The sequence below is a fragment of the Rhinichthys klamathensis genome, unplaced genomic scaffold (assembly GCF_029890125.1).
Source record: "Rhinichthys klamathensis goyatoka isolate OS25496 unplaced genomic scaffold, OSU_Roscu_1.1 h1tg000262l_1, whole genome shotgun sequence".
Taxonomy (NCBI): Eukaryota; Metazoa; Chordata; class Actinopteri; order Cypriniformes; family Leuciscidae; genus Rhinichthys; species Rhinichthys klamathensis.
The window spans coordinates 2081948-2101345 of record NW_026606783.1 but is presented as its reverse complement, the minus strand read 5'-3'; the positions used below and the strand labels follow the sequence as shown (position 1 = coordinate 2101345).

Sequence of the window (19398 nt, the reverse complement as noted above, 5' to 3'; positions counted from 1 at the left end):
GTACCAGTTTTCTTTCTAAATAGGTCCTTTTCAATTTTTCATGCACTTGAAAGACTCAGAAATAGCTCCCTGTATCAAATATATATCAACATCATGGCTGACAGCAGTGACTATAAGGCTGGTGATCAATAATTGCAACACAGATTAAAAAAAAATCACTTTAGCTGTGGAGTGCTTCTTCAGATGAGCAGCTAAAGTAAATGCCTTCCTCAAGTGAAGGGAGTACGACAAGCCTCTTTTAAAAAAGTTTATTACCTCAAGCTTACTCAATTGCCTCAGCTTAACAGGCTGTTGGGGGACAAGAGAAAGAGAGATTGATAAATGCTGTAGAGTCACCGCGCCGATCATCCTCATGCATTGAATTTGCCGCTACTATGGTTACAAACCTCTACAAAAAGCAGAAAAATGTTCTCGTCACTTTGACCTCACAAACATGTTGCCGTGGAGACACAGTAACAAAATTGTTTACCTTCAACTGGGTGGAAGGGTTCAGGTTGTTCCTCCTTCTTCCCATCAGGTGAAACTGACAGTGCAGTGAAGATGGACAGGTTTCTCAGGGTAGAATTGTTTATCACAAACTATCCTTGAATAGAAATGCTAATGTGATCTTTCTAAAGTATTCCGGTTTTCTAATCACGTCGGTACCATTTTCACAATTTTTCATAAGTGGTAAATAAACTCGTCTGAACTGATTACACGTATAACAGCAATAATTAGCAATAATTATAATTAAGCAATAACGTATAAGTCTTCAATAATTAATGTGGATTCATGAGGGTTGTAAATGTTTTCTTTCATGCAATTATTGTTTTTAAAGGTTACTGTGTGATGAACACAACAGAATGATCATTTTTAACTACCTGTTTATTCAGTAAACTCTTAAAACAAATGCTCTTTATTGGTATGGTATCTAGTTCCATGATGATCCTTTAACATCCGTGGAACTTTTGCATTGCACAAAAGAGTTTATAGTGGAAATTGTCTTCACACTAAGAAAAAAAGGTTATTTTAAGAAATGTTCACTGAAGGGTTCTTTTGGGAACCCAAAATTGATCTTCTATAGCATCTCTGCAAAAAAAAAAAAAACTTTCTGAAACATTTATTTTTAAGACATTCAAATAATGCAAGATACAAGTTTAAAATCATCCATACACTTCTACGTTCACATAACACTTTAACAGCATTTACCTGTCGCCTTTGTCTGCGGCGTTATGTTCTTTTCTCTGCCTTGATGATATGTAGCACCGCAAGTTGTTGTGGGAGATTTCGTCTCTTAGCCCCCCTTTTTGGTCTTTCTATCTCATAAATTTATTTTTATTTGAAGAACTGTTTACAGAAAGGTTCTTTGGAGAACCAAGAAGGGTTCTTCTATGGCCACAGAAACTAAGAACGATTTTTAGTAATAAAAACATCTTTTGGGGGGGGGGGGGGACTAAATCAGCTAAGGGTCTAACCCAGCACAATAATAATAACTACCAGTGATATGTGTACGTTAATATGCCATATGAAACAACGCCACCCGCCATTTTTAAACACGAAATAACTCCACGAGCATGGAAAACAACAAGATGACACACAACAAAAACACAGCTCCAATTACGCTGTCCTCCATCCTCAGTTGCGCTGTTGAATGCTGTGCTTAAATGACGTCGCTGTTGGTCGGCTTATGTCAGGGGGAAATTTAGTTCTTGGGGAACCACTGGTGAACGTGATTTCACCAAGTGCAACACTCCTGGATCAACATCTTTGTTGATCTTGGAACAACATTCCAATCAACCAATCAGATTTGAAGGATGCTTACAGTTTATGTCAATTTTAGGCTTACAACCAGGGTTAGATGTTTCTACATCAGTGTTTAATTTCCCTCTGATTTTAGGAACAACTTTTTAGGGATAAGGTTAGGTTTAGGGGTAGGGATATGATTAGGACAAAATTTTCGCAGAGGAATGTTGTTCCAGGATCAACAAAATATGTTGATCCAGGAACATGTCTTACTTGGCAAAATCACAGTGACCTGGGAGCACCCAGTAGTTCCTATAACTACCTGGTGCCGAAGCCCGTATAGTGCATATCTTTTGTATTTGGAGAAATGTTCAGATTGAATTGACAGTTGTCACCTTCATTTATAAAGTGCTTTTAACAGTATGGATTGTTTCAAAGCAGCTTTACAGTTATAATAGAAATTACCGTAACAGATTGTACCGTGAAGTTGTAGCTTGAGGTGAGCCAGTCTGGCAGCTGTTATAATGGGAAGGCTTCAGTTTACCACATATTAAACAGTGATGGCCGAGACTTCATTACAGTTACCTGCCCTTTGCCTCCCCCTCTCTGACGTCCACTTTCAACTGCTTCGACCTCTCTGACAGTCTCTCTCTCTCTCTCTCTCTCTCTCTCTCTCTCTCTCTCTCTCTCTCTCTCTCTCTCTCTCTCTCTCTCTCTGTCTCTTGTTCTATCTTGTCTTTGTTTGATTGTACAGTGCATAGTAGTGACTACTACCATGTGAAAAAATGCTATATGGTGTATGAATGAGGACATTTTATGATCTAGTTTGTATATTTAGGAGATATACAGGGGCTGTTATGAACTATATTATTTTATGTGTAATAGCACTGTAATAGCAATTTATAATCACTGTAATACTGCTTAATTGTCATTTGGATTCCAGATTCCAGAAAACTCCACTTGTAGACAGCTATGAGCATCCCTGCCTAAATTACATCTGGTATCATCGTTCTCGCCTTGTCTTTGGCTCTTTTCAGAAATGAGACCTGAGCAGAGCTCCTACTCTTGTATTATTAAATACACTGACCACTGTTAATTAATCAGAGCTGTGCAGTGCTAAAAAAAAAGAGCCTGGTGCTGCCCTATGTGTGGAGGAATACTGTCACATCTGGAGCTTATTAAAAACGGGAAGGTTCTATCATCCCTCCGTTGCCCAAAGAGGATGTAATTGTTCTTTCCACCGATGTGGCGCCCCTTTGAAGTCTCCTCGTTCATTTTTCTTCAGCAGATTTTCTTATTTAATTTTGTCCTTTATTTGCTCTCCCTTTTCTGGTGCTATATGTGAGATTAAAAGAGTATTCGTGGCTTCAAGACCTCACAAATGAATCTTTCGATGCACAAGGAGGTCTTTAAGAGTTCGAGAGTTTAAAATATTTAAATATTAATCAGGCACTAAATGTGCTAGCATAGCTCTCAATTGCTAAAAAATGCAGGCCGAGTGTGCAAATAAATGCTATGATTGTCTTCAGTTATACCAGTAAAGTTACTTTATAATAATCCTTACTCATGAATTTTGAAGTCATGAAGTTATGTTACATTTTTGTGAATTTCAATTATGCAAAGGGAGGGTTTGTCCAGAGCAAAAATTGGTAAGGTAACTCTCACCTTACACTCATTGTTTTAATCAGAATACATCACATCCAGTCGGGTGGTCACATATGATCTTGCCGTTTAAAAATATTTTTAACACATTCGAAGCTCAAATCAGATCCAAAAATTCCATATACGCAGATGATCGCAACTTTAAAAGGTGGCTTTACTTCACTACCATTGTCCTTCAAAACTTTACCACAAATATATAAATATACGGCTTTAGAGACGACTCTCTCTTATCGGACAGTCAGTCAGAATAATGAATTGACCAGATGACAGAATTATGGGCTACAATGTCTGTTGTCAAGTCACTCTGGAATATCTCCCAAAAAGACCTTTAATTTGGCAGATGTTTGGGGTTGTGTGCGTGTATTGGCAAAGCAGAGCTTATACTTGTCAATACTCTCTCCTGAGGTGCTTTTCCTGTTGCTAATATTGTTGTTATGGCGACATGTTCCCTCAGATAAAGAACGCAGCAGCGAATGTTCTACGAGAGACTTGGCTGATATACAAGCACACCAAGCTGATGAAGAAAATTGACCACTCCCGTGTACGCAAGCATCAGAGGAAGTTCCTTCAAGCCATTCACCAGTGAGAAAAACAGCCTCCCTTCACAGACACCACAATTTCACTTAAGCCCTCATCTATGCACTTGTTACTTTAAACACATACGCAGATGGACCGATAAACAACAAAAGTCCTTAGTGAACTTTAGCGATGTGCGCTAAAACCGCACAAAAAGCATTTGGAGTGCTTCACATTTGGGCTGAGTGGCCAGTTGTGTGATAAGTGTAATTGTGGCAGTTAGCATGTCTGACCTGCCCATGGACATGGCATGACAAATACATACACGAATGGCAGCTTTTTCTGATAATGGTTAGCTGTAAGAGCTAACTTATCAATCTTCATACTTTTTTAAAAATCTGTGTACTCTGTACCATTCATCTCTTCAGAGACCTGTTTAGAAACCGGTGTAGAAACGTGAAACTTAAGCTTTCTATTGTAATTCAATATTTTGTATCATCCAAATAGCAATTTATGGACATTTTAGTATTGTTGGAATTACTTTCAGAAAGTTTTTTTTTTCAGCTGATGATTGATAAAGATACTGACAGCCAATCGGAATCTGGCTTTAAAGTGCTTGAGTATTTTAAAAGGCAGACATTAAAACTGCAGTGCAGACTTATAGTAAACAGAACATTATTATCTATTGGTGTATAGAAACGTTTCACTCCACTGTTTGAAACATGGTTATTGCATTTTTAGTGCTGCAATTAAAATTAGCAAATGAATTGATTAAAACAACGGCTTAAGAGGGATAGTTCACCCAAAAATGACATTTCTGCCATCAATAACTCATCGTAATGTCGTCCCAAACTTTTATGACTGTTTCATTTATGGGTTATCCCTTTAAGACCAATGAGAAGTCTCTGTCAAAATGTTGTTTTGGCAGTGGACTGGAAGAATACACAAGTGCTAATGCTAAAATGGCTAGAGCACTCTTGCCTTTTAGCAAATTAGTTAGAACTACTGAGCAAATGTTACGTCACCTAATTCAAATTCATAAGCCAGTCCAATTTGGTTATAACATGACCCTCTGACTTTTCAGATCGTCGTAATGCTTCTGAAGCGACCATGTTTCTTATTCGTTTGGCCAAACTGACTGCTGTATGGCTAATGCTATTCTCTGTCTATGTGTGGGTGCCCACCACACACATACTCATCATTTTAAGAGCTCTAATCCTCCTGTCACTGTTTTGTTGTGGTCCTGGCCGCCAATTTTAAGAGCTCCTTTCAAACCGAAGCCTTTCTTTTAAAGAAATCCTACACTTATGGAATCCTTTTAAGTCTGAAGCTTTTATGATTTACGCTGTAATTGCGTATTCATCTTGGGGGATTCTCATCAACAACAAACAAATAAAGAAAACAAGCTGATTAAGTTAATTAGCTAGTTGAGGTTTACAACTCAGGGCCTTTGGTGCTAGTGAGATAAGGAGGGGGTCTAATGGGCTGTGTTTGTGTTTATCCCTATTTTGTAGATTGCGAAGTGTTAAAATGGAGCAGAGAAAACTCAGTGATCAAGCCAATACTCTGGTGGACTTATCAAAGGTAAGACTACTGTCCATGCACACACATCATCAACACAAATCACAGACATGGTCTCACATCAGAACCCACGCGTATGCACGTTACATCTGTTAGGAAACTGTAGACACCCACACACACTTTCGATGACATTGTGTTCCCTTTTTTATCATTCCTACATACACACAAACACTTTATAATGCCCAAGGCTTGCAAGTACGTCGACGGGAACACATAATGCCCGGTGACACACACATACCTTTGCTTTCCCAAATATATCTCAGCATTCAGCTGTTTCCATGATGACCCGTTTGTTTCTGTGGCTTTGTGTCTCCTAGCAACCTGAGCAAGTGTTAAAGCAGGGATGACAGTGGGAGCGAGGAGACGGGGAGAGGGAGAGGGTGGGAGGGGAGAGAGACAGGAAGCTGAAGAGTGACTTAAAATGTGTGCAATTCGTGATGGCGGTGTGTGCCTGTTTGGGCATTATTTTTCTGAATGTAACTAGTGTTTTTATTTATTTTGTGTGTGAAAGAGAGTGTGTTGTGTGTTCCTGCAATGTGCACCATTTTCTCTTTAGAAATGTGAAGATGTTGTATGTGTGGCTATCTTATTGCATAAGATATTAACACTTGTTTTCAGTGAGCCTGTCTGGTAAGTTTTATTCCTCACTAAATTTGACTAGACCCATGCCTAAAGACAGAAGAAAAAAAACTAATATAGCAAGAAAAATAATCTTTATTCAAGATATGTTCTCTGAAAACAAGTCTTAATATTTTGCTTCTGAAGTAACTATAATGTATTTAGGTTTTAAGGATTTTAACTAATTTTCTTGCTCTAAATACAATCCAAAAATAGTGATTAAGAAGATTTGTATCTGAATTCGAAGTGTTCTGTTTTTCCTATTAAAGTATTTCAAGTATATTTTCTATAGAATACTGTAAGTTCTCCTCCTTCCCTAGAGGATAATTTTATTGCTCAGATAGTGCCCTTGCAAAGCTTGGGAGACCTGTTGGAGATCTGTTACATTTTTATTCAAGTATCAACTTTGTCTTTAAAATTCCTGAGAATAAACAGAACACGGGACACAAATGAAACAATTGTTGACACACAGTATGACTTTGGAGCTATAAAATGAATATGAATTTCATAGTTCAGATGATTTAATCCTAGAAAAAATTGCAGATTTTGTCCACAGTTTAAGATCTCATCGAGAAACTCGAAAGGAGAAACTTTTGGGATTACTGAAGTCTTTTTTTCTCAAGAAAAATTGGAGAAGCTGAAGACCCAAGCAAAAGTCTCCATTTAATTGTATTGCTGTCTAGCCGAAGAAACCAAAATATTATAACTTGCTCTTCCTGTTTTCCTTTTCCATTGATGTCACTATTGAATAATTCTACTCAATAACCAAATAGCTCCTTTTTTTAGCAAACTCCATGCATGGTATATATAACATGCTGGAGATTGTGTCTCCACTGTTCACAATCCAATCAGTTTCTGATGGATAAAAGCCAGTTCACACCAAGAACGATAACTATAAAGATCACTATACCAACACACGATAACATTCTATTTATGCTGTCTACCGCTTTAAATGCTCGAGCTCTTTAAAGTCAGATGGATACTGATTGGCTGTCAAATATTGTTCATTAGCTGGAAAAAAATAATTCTGGAAGTGTTTCCAATAATATTGTTCTTTTGTGTTGTTATTGTTAGTTCAGTTGTGGTGTGAACTTTCCTGTTCTCATACAATTTATAGTTATTGTTATTGGTGTGAACAACGGGCCTTAAAAGGATGGTTCACCGATAAATAAATACTGTCACCATTTACTCACCCTCAAGTTGTTTCAAACCTGTATGAATTTCTTCTGCTGAACACAAAAGAAGATATTTTGAAAAATGTCGGTAACCAAACAGTTGATTGACCCCATTGACTTCCATAATATATTTTTTTTCTCCATACTATGGAAGTCAATGATCAATCAATGAAGTCAATCAACTGTGTGGTTACCCATATTCTTCAAAATATCTTCTTTTGTGTTCAGCAGAAAAAAATAAATAATACAAACCGGTTTGGAACAACTTGAGGGTGAGTAAATGATGACAGAATTTTCATTTTTGGGTCCCATCCAACCACAGAAATGTATTACATTAAGAAGTAAAATGCATTGCCTACACGATGTTGCCTTTATCTCTACTCTTTCTATTTAATGTTTCTCATGGTCTCGTTTAGTGTTTGTACTCTTTTTCCCGTCCTTTAACTGTCCTGTATCCCTCCCTTTACTTTACCACAGTATTTTTGTCTAACTACACTGTCATTCTCTCTCCACATAGATGCAGAGCGTCATGTATGAACTGATGTCTGAGCTGAATGACCGCAGTGAGGATCTGGAGAGGCAGATGTTAAGTCTGGAGCAGCGGGTGGAGCAGCTGACGGCCGGCTTTAACGCTCTGCCCGCTCATTTGTCGGCCACGCTCAGCTCCCAGCATGCCGCACTCATTCAACTGCTGCGTGAGCGTGATGCCAAGGTCCTGAGCCCCACTGTGCCCTCTGTGCTCTCACCCACCGCTGCCAGCCTGCCTCTAGCCAACCCCCCCTCCGGCTCCGGCTCCGGCTCTGGTTCCGTCCCGGCTCAGCCCACCGAGGACAGTCCCAACACCAGCAGCTCCAGTTGCTGAGAGCACTGGTGCGGGAAGTTCCCTCCAGGGTGGAGAGATGGATGATTAGTCGTAATGAAGAGAAGTGATGACATAACCATATAGACGCATACTCATACGATGCACTGTAACCATGAGCATTACGCAGCTTAACGCCACAGAATATATCACAATTGGAGGAGATGCTAACATTTGCACAAAAACCCTATGACGAAACTGCCATATTTCATGTAGTCCAAAAGAAGTACGTCCTTTACTGTTACCATGAATGTATACATTTGAGAAGAGACTGACTCAGACATGTTGACATGCATGGACACTCATACACACACTTTCTCTAATTCCGTCTTTGCTACCAAAGTGCTTTGTCTATAGTTGACTGAAATGGACTTAGGTGTGTGTTGCAAAACAAGGGATCGGGGTGGTTGGGATTAGAGAGATTATAAATAATCAGCGCCCGAGAATGTTATGATGGCGAATCATCATAGAGAGCTGGACAGCACTTTTTACAGTCTGCAAGAGACTAACAGCCATTTGAGCAAAGCATTATTTCGAAGTATTTCTGAAGCCAGTCGATACATTATAAAAACCACCCCATCAAGGTGGAACAGCTGCTCACACGGAAATAACTGTAGAATGAGTGATTATAGTCATTTTCTTAGTGGAATTGCTTCTATTATAATGGTGTTGGAATAAGAGACTTCTAACCCCATTTCAATGGAGAAACCATTTTGAAAACTGACTAATAGTGACATCCTGTGGCCGGAATACTGAATTACATCCGCTTGGAATATTGTACAGTATGCTATTACTGAACTAGCTTTGTATCGCTCGGTTTTTTACTATTAATAATTACTAACGCAGTTTTAGCTCATATTTATTATAATTATACAATAGCATTCTTCTCATTCGTCATGGAAATTATGATTGCTGTATAAATAACGATTTTATTAATACTCATTATAGATAAGGGAGGTGTCGTTTGAGGTTAAAATTATTTTGTAATTTTATTTTACCAGAGAGAATTAATAAAGTATATATCTATACTTGACTGTGTCTGTGTGTGAGTATCATTGTGTGACTGTCAGCGGCAGATCGAGCAGCATCTGTCTCTTTAAAACCACATCAACATTCATGTTTTAACATTAGGCCTAATGACCGTTAACTGACAAGACCAAATGTGTTTTTGTTTCCGTGCTGCCCGTTCTTGTTTCGTACGGTAACGTAGGCCTATGCCTGTGTCGATAAAGTATGACCTTTATTATGGATTTATTATAAATTTATATAGCGTATCACCAACGAAAAAGTTGTTATTGTTTGATTATTTATTTATGTAAAGACGTTATTGTTATTGTGTGACCCGCGCGGTTTGAAATTCAGATTTCTTTTCTACAGCCAAATCCGCCATCCGTAGGCTAGGTCCAAAATCATTGATTCCTTATTTTATGATAGGCTTTCTATGCGTTGCCACGAGAATGGTTTTATTTATTTATTTACATTTAGCCTACATTCACGGACGATTAAATTATAATAAAATAACCCGTGTAAATTATTTGACCCCCTTCTCGGTTTTATAAACTTCATAACTCCATTATTTTTATTTCCTTAGAAAAAAAACCCATGTAGCCTACTTTGAAAACAGCGCAGACCGGTACCTTACAGGCTAAGCTACTCGTTCTGAGGCCGGGTCATGTTTAAACAGAACACGATGATTACAATCAAGAGCCTAACGTTACATTATTTCAAAAATCAACATCGACAAGTGTAATGTAACGACTAGTGCCGTTTACCAGCGCCTTGCGTAATAACCCTAAATGTAGCTCTTACACATGAGATTAACTTGTGTGCAATTTATGCTCGTGTCTTGCTTTGAAAATGATGTCACAATAATTGTTTAGCCACCAGCAGTATTCAGTTGTGTATTGTAGTTGGTTTTGAGAGCTGCAATATCAACATGCCTATGATGGAAAGAGCAGTTTGGGTGATTCTGCTAATGAGCTCATTGATTGCACTCAGTAAGTCGACTAAACTGAACGTTCCCAAGCTGCTGTTACCTCTCAGCGTTCATGTGCCTGTGAACATCACACTGACAGCACAGAGAGGATGCTACAAATGGTGAGTGACAGGGGCTGTGGAGCATACTCAGCTTAACATGCCTTTCTGTCTCATTACGAGCTGTCATGTCTGAAAAGTAATTAATTTAATCAGTTCTTTTCTCTTTTCTGAATAACAAAATTCAAACAATCTTGTTATGACATTATCTCCAGGGTGAAGTTTGGTTTGCCCCTTTACTGCCCTGCAAATCAGTAGTATGCATTTCCTGAAGAATTGGCCTACCAATGTATGCAAATGCAAGAAGAATGTTAAAAACTTAAAATTGGTTAGAGTAATGTGCTGTTTTGGTGTGGTAATAGTGTGAAAGCCTGAATAGATTGAGGGAGAAAAGGGGAAAGAGAGAGTGATTGACTGAGGGACCACACTAATGGTTCACTCGGGCCTTTCCATTTATAAATGGAAGAATAAAGATAAATAGTCTGATAAAGAAAATAGAGTGCAATTTGCAATTATAATGTGTACGACACGTATCAAAATAACTTAAGTTAGACTGGAATTTGATTGCCTCACTTATTAGACATGAGATGAAACGTCCCACAACTTTACCTGTTTATTTTTATTTTATTAATTGTTTTTATGTGAAATTATATGCTATGAGGAATGATCACTATAATGTTCTTAACACATGTAATTTTTCCATTTCCTCTTCATTGTATCAGAATGATGGCATTACATTATAAACACTAACAGTACCATTCAAAAGTTTGTAATCGAGTTGATTTTAAAATGTTTTTCAAAGAAGTCTCTTTTGCTCACCAAGGCTGCATTTATTTAATCAAAAATACAGTGAAAATAGTAATATTGTGAAATATTTTTACAATTTAAAATAACTAACATAATAATTTTAACTAAAATAAAAGCACTGTTTGCCCTAATTACCTGTAGTGTAATTATCAAAGTCATTCTTCATCAGGAAGACATTTTCCATGTTGCACCTGCTGTGAGTTAACATCAAAAACACTAGTCTTGTTTTTATATGTATAATTTTAAGTAATTATGATTATATTTTCTTGATCCAAAATAATTCCTTAATACAGTTTTGTAGCCTCATTTTGCTCTAAACTCATTGAGTCGGTGTCAGAGTTTCATATCATGACATTTTTACATTTAAGACATTTTTGAAAAGAAACATGCCTGAATTATTTTCAGAAAAGTAAGTATGAAAAGAATAATATCGACAATAGCGTGCTTTACTTGCAGTCATGTGTCCTACTCTATTGCTGTCTGTCTGACTTTAGGGTGTCCTCTAAGCCTGAGACTGTCAGGGTGCATCCTCTCTCTGCACTCAGCCCTCCGGCTCCGCTGCCCCTCTCTTCCTGCAGTCAGCAGTGCTTGGTGTCAGCTCTGTCCTCGCCCCAGGCTGTCCCTATCCGTACTGTGGTCCAAGCACAAGACCCTGGTGAGCGAGAGAAGGAGACAGTAATAAATAGACATGCATGTTCTTTCTACAGAAGGACATACAGAGCCATTACAGCAGTAGGTTATTTTTTCATGAGCAGTTTATGAATCATGAAGCCATTTTCCATATGAAATTAACCGTCATTTTAATTGACAAATAAATGCTGAATGCAGTCAGCCTGCTCACTCTTTGGCTCACTGACTGCTTGAATTAAAATGCAGTGCACACCATTTAAATCTCATTAGAGTACTCAATCTATTTAAAGGATAGTCCACCTAAAAATGAAAATTCTGTCATGATTTATTCACCCTCATGTCGTTCCAAACCTGTAAGATTTTATTTCTTCTGTGAAACATAAAATATTTTTGAAGAATGTTGGTAACCAAACAGTTTTGGTTCCCATTGACTTTCATTGTATTTCTGTCATGACAACTCTCTTGAGTGTTTGGCATGGTTATGGATATGACAATGTTGATATGTTTGGCGGGATAGATCTGCTACGCTGCTGCTGTTGCTGCTTTTTGCTGCTTCAGAGCAAGGACGGGATTGCTACTGCCAATACATACACAAAACGCTGCTGTGAGCAAGTAAGACATGCTGCTGCTGTACAAAACAGCATACATGAATTACCCATAGCAGATCTAAACAGGTGGAGCTGGGGAAGGTGGATGTTTCTGAAAGCGCACTGCAACTGCTACAGAAAATGATGACCAGCATTTGAAATTTGAAAAATGACCTAGCAGCCTGCGCCATCATGACAGAACTTTGTATGGACAAAAAATGTCTCTTTATATGGCTCAGTGGGTAGCACTGTCGCCTCACAGCAAGAAGTTGCCTGGTTTGAGCCCCTGCTCCTTTCCATGTGGAGTTTGCATGTTCTCCCCGTGTCAGCTTGGGTTTTCTCTGCGTGCTCCGGTTTCCCCCAAACAGTGCAAAGACATGCATGTTAGGTGGATTGGACATGCCAAACTGGCCATTTGAGTGTATCCCAGCACTCTATAATTTGTGTGTGTGTGTGGATAATTCCGATGAATAATACTTATATCAAATAATCAACTTCAAAATATCCTCTTATTGTATATGTTCCACAGAAGAAAGAAATTCATACAGGTTTGGGACAACATAAGGGTAATTTTAGTTGAAAATGAGACTTTTTTATGTTTAGGATCCAAAACAGAACATGAAGGGTTCAAAAGTGTGACTTTACCCATTCCCATTTTAGTGACAGGTCACATTTTGCGCTGTGATGTCATCATTGATCGGATTGAAAGGATTAAGATCGTCACGACTGCTCGACAGCTTTTTACCGACGACCCCCCACTGCAGTTATCTGTCCAGGCATTTGACTCTGAAGGTACTTTTCATTTCACAAATTTCCCTTGGACACTGTGAAGATGCATTTCATTGAGAATGAGAAGGTTATGACTGTGCTCTGTTCTTGGCCTGATCCACAGGAAATACTTTTAGCTGTCTGGCTGGTTTGAAATTTAATTGGCGGCTGGCAACGGAGTCTGATGCAAGACAGGCAGTGAGGTGAACAAGGATCTTAAAGTGAAGAGAGAGAGAGAGAGAGCGAGATGGGGAAAACACATCAGCATAAAGCACGTCTTGTTTTCTGTGATTAACATAGGTTTGTGCGGCACCACGATGCCGGGTACGTTCCCCCACCTCATATCCTGTCTCTAGAGGAGGTTGGTCAGAGGGGTGAGAGTGTCCTGCTGTACGGGATTCACAGTGGCTCAGCACTTATAAAAGCTTCTTTTCTACACTCTGAACATATGGTATGAAAGCACATATAACACTATAGGTAGATTTTAAAATTATGACAGATGAACATAAGCCAGTTATGGCTGGTAACCATTTAATGGCCAATATTAAAATTCTATACTATATTCCCTAAAAATTAATAAATAAATAAAGCATACTAGAAATAAAACTGACATATTTTGCATCCCTAGAGACACGTTATCCATAGATAACAAAACATGTAGAAATTGTTTTGTAATGTATGGGCTGATCAAATATAATGATGATAATGATAATATATTCTAATGTGTGTGTGTGTGTGTGTGTGTGTGTGTGTGTGTGTGTGTGTGTGTGTGTGAATGGGTGGGTGTTCAGCATGTAGAAGCAGCCAGTGTGACTTTGTTTGTGATAGACAGACTACACCTGAGTCCAGCTGGAGATACATACCTGCTACAGGGATCCACAATCAGATACAGTCTGTGGAAAACAGAGCAAGGAGGAGAGACTGGTACAAATAAAATGTGGTTTATGCTGTTTTGGTGCTGGTTTAGCTGGTGAACCATCATAGCCATGTTGTTTACTAACAGAAAAATGCTGATGAAGCTGGTGAAACTGATTGACCAAGGGCAGCTTGCTGGTCATAAAAAAGCAATCCATCTCCCTCCAATAGGGACACAAGCATATCAGCATCCCAAACCAGCAATGGTGGTCTTTTTATCATGACATACTGATTCAAATACAATATTGTGCTTGTAAAACTTGATACTAAAGTTCAGGAATCAACTCGACAGAAAAATGTTAAAAATATTTGCATGATGTTTGTTATTCAAGCACTGGTTAAGCTCTGGACTGTGTTGAGCTTTCCTCTAAAGCCAACTGAACGCAGGAATCTCATTTTACAAGTGTCCTCAACACCTTTTCACATAAACACACACCTGAGATTACCAATATGCCAGTGGCTTTTGTATGCTTATGCCAATATGGCATTTAAACTGCATGTTAACACTTTAACACCCTAACCACATGACTTCACACTTCTAGATAATTATATTGCATCACATGAACACATCTTTGCATATGTCAAGAGAGATATGTGACACTTTTTACACCTGCATCTAATCACTCACTGTCCTGTCTGTTTGTAGAGGTCACTCTCTCTGAGGAGGGATACGGCCTGGCTGTGGATGAATGCAGGGGCAGAATGTACCATCATGACATCATCTGTGTTGAGCGTGAAACAGCTACAGTCACCGCCCTCAAGCCGGGTCATGCGACACTATCAGTTGAACACAACAGTATCCGACACAACTGTGTTTTTCACTGAAACATTCTATTGAAGAGCATATGAGTATATTGTTATGGTTCCAAGCTCAATTGTGACTCAGATCTGCCCCCTGAAATAATGTCCCAACTCCCTCGCACTTCTGTATATGTGGTGAAGCCCAGCTATATGAGTGAGTTACACATATTATGAGAGTTACACACCCGTATGAGAGTTTATGTTTATTTGCATTTGTCTGTGTGTTTCAGCATTGAGTGTTGAGGAGGAAGAGGACAGGTGGGTGTTGGAGACAGGGCGGCAGTATTATTTGACTGTCCGTATCCATGACAGCAAGGGCCATGTGGTTCACCTGTCACAGGTTGTGCTTCATAGTTTCTGCACTGTTTGCTCCACTGCATCTCTTGACAGGAGCATAACGTCTGAACTTTAACCCTGTGCAGAATGTGGTGATTGCTGTGGAGGAGACTGAGGGGTTAGTGACACTCGAGTCTTTGTCTGATCCATCCTGCCATTTCCTGCAGACCATCATGAAAGGAAAGACTTTAATACAGGCCTCACTTTATAGCATCGTCTCTGAGGTAACATACTCACACACATATATACAAAGATTTGACAAATGATCGGTGCACGTTATTCCAAGGAAAGAAATCATTTGTTTTTGTAATCTTCTAAATGTAATAGCTTGTTCTTCTTTCCTTCCTTTTGCGATGGTCACTTATGGAAAAAGTTAAAGTGCCCCTAATGTGCTATTTTAAAGGTATGCTATTTTTACATGCATCCAAAAAAACGTTTTTTTTTTTTTTTACAGTCTGTTGTGATCGGGAGCAGCATCTCTACTTAAAGGACAATTTCGGTATTTTCGGATTCGGATTCTGTTTTCAACCACAGAAACCGAAAATTCTCGGGCCAGCAGCATGTGTCCAAATTTCAATCTTAACCGTTCTATTTCATCAGAAACGATCTTAAAACAGGGCTTTAAGTGTAAAATACCGAACTTGTCCTTTAATAGCGAAGTTTACCTTCTTCCACGATGTTACCACCTCTCTACTGAGAAATATCAGTCGCTTTTCAGTTCCGAAACTATTGTATTGATAAAGTTTCCGTGTGTGTGTGTCTGTATGTGTGTGTGTTTGTATGGGAGACAGTGCGGGAGAAAAAGTGCGTGCTCTTCATAGGTAACAAAACGTAGTTTCGTGGTAAAAACATAGGAATAGTTTGTCATTTTCATCCTATTATTTGTTATATTTATTTGCTTTGTCAATGTCTTTTGCTGTTGTAGGCAATTTGAAATAAGCCTTTGAAATAAGTGAAGTAATTTGCTGAAGTGAAATTGAGCTGTAATGTGACCTTCCTGGAACTACTTCAGCTGTGCGTTTACTGAAAAATAATTGCACACTTTAAAACGTTCATAAACGAATCAGAATCAAGCATTTAACAGCCCCGTAGTATATAAAAAAATAATTTACTTGACCTCAAACTTTTGAACTGTAGTGTATGTCTATAGAATTACTTTGCGTTGTTATAGGTTTGAACACAATTTTACAATACAGAATACAAGACTTGTGTTTTTTATGTCTAACTCCAGTTCATTCCTGTGGGATGTTCTGCAAACATTTTCTGAGCAAGCAACAGTAACTAAGGGGGATAAATCTTAGCCAATTGTCTTTTTGTCATCAGTGAGCAACCTGAATGTGTACATGGATGGTTATATACTTTCACATAGACATCAATATCAATGTTTACTCTACTGCATTACCAGAACCCTGAAAAATGGTTTTACTGATACCCTGTTGGGTATTGTCATGGGTTTAATTAGACAATACCAATGTCATCAGTATGTCAAAATCCTACTTCTGGGATTTTGTTCAGTTCATTGGTCAGTTTGAGGGGTTCAGTCAGGGTTATTTCACAAAAGTGCATTTATTGGAGTAAATGGCACAAGCTGTTTGCAGATCTAGAGGGGAGCCCCACCTGAGGGGGCATGATAAGACATAGAGCAGGAAATGAGGACACACACACACTGTGAAGTGTAAAGAGAGGCATGGGGTGTGTTGGGAAACCCATTGTTTAAAAAGGAAAAGACAGCGTGTTCCATCTGCGGGAGGCACTGTGGTGGCAGAAGATGAAACGCGTCTTAGAGGGGGGCAGTTTTATCCGATCGTCATGCAGGCGTTATGGTTCTGCGAAATGAGCACCGGGGGAAACATTGCTCATTAGTTTCGTTCTGCAACTTACTGTCGATCCCCGCAAACTTATAGGGATCATCCATTCGATTAATGGGACAAAAAAAGAAGGGAAAACCTTCCAAACTGCCTCCAAGGGAAATCATCCTTTAGGCAGATGTACATTTTCCTGTCAGACCTTCACCGCGAACGCTGTGGTGCTGCTTTTTGGTTTGGCTGACTATTGAGCTGGTTAGTATCGGCTACATCAGGTTGGGATTTCACATCCTTCTTAAAGTGATATTTATCTAGAGTGTGTGTCTGTGACATGTTCTCTTATATTATTGTAAAAGTAGTTATTTAAAATAACTTTCATGTGTTATTCCAAGCGTTTTCAAAGTTTTTGTTTCCACAGACCCCTTGATGGTTCTTTTGTAAGGGGCCGTGTTTCTAAAATATAAATGCTGTATATAGTTCAGTTTAGTAAATTGAAAAGTCCCATTTATACTGTAAAAATAATATATTATTATATATATTTTTTTTTATATAAAAAATGTAATATTGTCTGAAAAATATTTGCCTTTCATAAAGTACTTTACCCACCATTAGAGTACTGTTAGTTTTATTTATTTATTTTATTTTACTTGGACAACCGTCTTATGTAACAGGATGGTGAAGAGTGGCCTGTCATCCCACCAATCAGAGTGCGACAGGAAGTCGAAATCTACAACCCTCTTACCCTGCAGCCCTCTGTGATTGTGTTTCCGTGGCAACCCAACAATAAGCTGTATCAGCACAAAATTCAGGTGCCGTTAAAATCAATATTGTTATCTATATACTGTATGTTGGAGCATAATGACTCTTTGCTATGACTGACTGTGTTTTCAGGTGGAGGGAGGAAGTGGCTCTGTGAATTGGGAAGTGTCTAATAGTGGAATTGCCACAGTTACAGTAAAAGGGGTGGTCCTAGCAGGAAAGAGGAGGGGCCAGGCAGAAATTCAGGTTTCAGATTCCAAAAACATCCTACATAAAGTAGTCGGGAAGGTAAAATTTGCACTCACTATCACACAAATATATATATATATATATATATATAAACTCCTGTGTCTGATGTTTCTCATTATGTGTATACAGGTGATGGTTGTAAGGCCTGACCGGTTGCAGCTAATTCCTCAGAGGGGTGATTGTCGTGTGGGGGACAGGATAGATATTCCCTTGGCTCTTTGGGGCATTCAGGACCCACCAAACACCTGCTCTCAGACACCTTATGTATTTGATACACATTCAAACACTCACAGGAGCACCAGTACAAATTCTCTGGCAAACTTCTCCGATACAAAAAATCCTCAATGTGGAGAATCTCTACTGGAGGACAGAAATCTTGTGGCCGTCACAGACTGCTCTCAACTCTCTCTGGACGTTCACACTGAACCTTCCGGCATCTTTACACACATGTCAGGTGCATCTCCATCTCTACAATTGTACATGGTTCATCCATTCACACTCCACTGATTTCTTCAATATTCTCTTACTCTGATGGCCCTTTCATTCACCCGCCTGCTCTAATTGTTTACCTCTGGACATATCGAACATAAAGAATAAGTGATCATCTACTCCCAGTCACACACAGAGACCCCTCACTGCTTACACACACACACACACAGACACCCCCCATTTAGGATTTCCTCTCCACTGCACGCACAAATTAAAATAGGATTAATTAGTTCATTTCTCTTGGTTTAATTTAAAGCACTGGGAAAGTCAATATGCGCTCTCTCTGTGTAATCCGGTTAGTACATTAGCCCGTAAACATCAAGTTGATGGAGTGTATGCGTGTTTGTGTTTGACAGAGGATTTACGTACCGATAACTTGCACAGCTGTCTGGCATGTGAAACCAGCACTTGGATTGTGAACTTGAACATTCTTAGAGTCAAATTTTGGGCTTATATTCACAACAGAGACTGCATTTGTTACACCTGAATAAAAATTACCAACATCACAGTTGTACCCCATTTTCATTCAAAAAAATATTTTAAGAAAATGATGATATAACAAAAACAATTTGCCAACTGGGATAATTTTAAGGCTATATTTAGATATACTTGAATACTTGAAACATGACAGATTAAATTTAGCTCCCTGAGATGTTACATGCAATCTCAAAAAGCCAACCAAAATTATTTTTATTTATTTTAAAATAATTATTTCCTGTTTTCACTTGAAGATTTGTTGGAGATTTGTCAAACTAATGAACTCAATATTTAATTAAATTAAATCAATGTGGTAGCACAACATGTACACATATTATTTATTGTGGTTTTTCTTAACCTATTAATGTATCTACCTGATTTAAACCAACAAGAACACCACATTAATATTTTCTGTCTGTTTCTACATTTCTGCCTCTCTCTCTCCCTCTTTCCTAGGATCTTTGCCTCCAGGTTCTGAATTCTGTGGAGGGGTCCGAATGGAGGCTCTTTCACAAGGACACGTTGTTGTTACCATCACAGTGGTAACAGAGGCATGCAACATCAGTGAGACGACAACACTGGTGGCCTACAGCCCTCTTAAAGTATGC

At 38.7% G+C, this 19398-nt stretch overlaps 4 protein-coding genes across 5 annotated transcripts in view; all 4 read left to right on the top strand.

Moving 5' to 3' along the window:
- kcnn3 (potassium intermediate/small conductance calcium-activated channel, subfamily N, member 3) overlaps positions 1 to 9166 on the top strand; it is a 77380-nt gene extending 68214 nt beyond the window's left edge. For both annotated transcript variants that reach the window (XM_056267607.1, XM_056267606.1), the window contains exons 8-10: positions 3839 to 3966; positions 5415 to 5484; positions 7792 to 9166. In XM_056267607.1, the coding sequence (XP_056123582.1) occupies positions 3839 to 3966; positions 5415 to 5484; positions 7792 to 8136 (543 nt within the window). In that variant the 3' untranslated portion in view covers positions 8137 to 9166. The remainder of the gene's footprint in view (positions 1 to 3838; positions 3967 to 5414; positions 5485 to 7791) is intronic.
- An 817-nt stretch (positions 9167 to 9983) lies between these two features.
- Positions 9984 to 12610, top strand: LOC130101845 (nuclear pore membrane glycoprotein 210-like). Its single transcript, XM_056267696.1, has 3 exons — positions 9984 to 10230; positions 11469 to 11649; positions 12521 to 12610. Exons 1-3 carry the CDS (start codon positions 10070 to 10072, stop codon positions 12608 to 12610), a joined length of 432 nt encoding a protein of 143 aa, XP_056123671.1. The 5' UTR covers positions 9984 to 10069.
- Positions 12611 to 12695: 85 nt separating this feature from the next.
- On the top strand, positions 12696 to 13433 carry LOC130101785 (nuclear pore membrane glycoprotein 210-like). Its single transcript, XM_056267633.1, has 3 exons — positions 12696 to 12983; positions 13084 to 13162; positions 13260 to 13433. The coding sequence occupies exons 1-3, from the start codon at positions 12710 to 12712 to the stop codon at positions 13414 to 13416; spliced, it is 510 nt and encodes a 169-aa protein (XP_056123608.1). The 5' UTR covers positions 12696 to 12709; the 3' UTR covers positions 13417 to 13433.
- Positions 13434 to 13728: 295 nt separating this feature from the next.
- Positions 13729 to 18797, top strand: LOC130101769 (nuclear pore membrane glycoprotein 210-like). The gene is made up of 8 exons (XM_056267620.1): positions 13729 to 13883; positions 14521 to 14670; positions 14761 to 14829; positions 14906 to 15015; positions 15098 to 15235; positions 17488 to 17625; positions 17708 to 17863; positions 17954 to 18797. The coding sequence occupies exons 2-8, from the start codon at positions 14577 to 14579 to the stop codon at positions 18329 to 18331; spliced, it is 1083 nt and encodes a 360-aa protein (XP_056123595.1). The 5' UTR covers positions 13729 to 13883; positions 14521 to 14576; the 3' UTR covers positions 18332 to 18797.
- The last annotated feature ends 601 nt before the right edge of the window (positions 18798 to 19398 follow it).

Bases quoted from the DNA above. Each gene is read 5' to 3' on its own strand.
- LOC130101845 (XM_056267696.1), top strand. From the start codon at position 10,070: ATGCCTATGATGGAAAGAGCAGTTTGGGTGATTCTGCTAATGAGCTCA. The intron at 10,231-11,468 runs GTGAGTGACAGG...GTCTGACTTTAG, and splicing joins CAGAGAGGATGCTACAAATG to GGTGTCCTCTAAGCCTGAGA. The intron at 11,650-12,520 runs GTAATAAATAGA...TCCCCGTGTCAG, and splicing joins GTGAGCGAGAGAAGGAGACA to CTTGGGTTTTCTCTGCGTGC.
- LOC130101785 (XM_056267633.1), top strand. From the start codon at position 12,710: ATGTTCCACAGAAGAAAGAAATTCATACAGGTTTGGGACAACATAAGG. The intron at 12,984-13,083 runs GTACTTTTCATT...CCTGATCCACAG, and splicing joins CCAGGCATTTGACTCTGAAG to GAAATACTTTTAGCTGTCTG. The intron at 13,163-13,259 runs GTGAACAAGGAT...TGATTAACATAG, and splicing joins GATGCAAGACAGGCAGTGAG to GTTTGTGCGGCACCACGATG.
- LOC130101769 (XM_056267620.1), top strand. From the start codon at position 14,577: ATGTACCATCATGACATCATCTGTGTTGAGCGTGAAACAGCTACAGTC. The intron at 15,236-17,487 runs GTAACATACTCA...CTTATGTAACAG, and splicing joins TTTATAGCATCGTCTCTGAG to GATGGTGAAGAGTGGCCTGT. The intron at 17,864-17,953 runs GTAAAATTTGCA...ATGTGTATACAG, and splicing joins TACATAAAGTAGTCGGGAAG to GTGATGGTTGTAAGGCCTGA.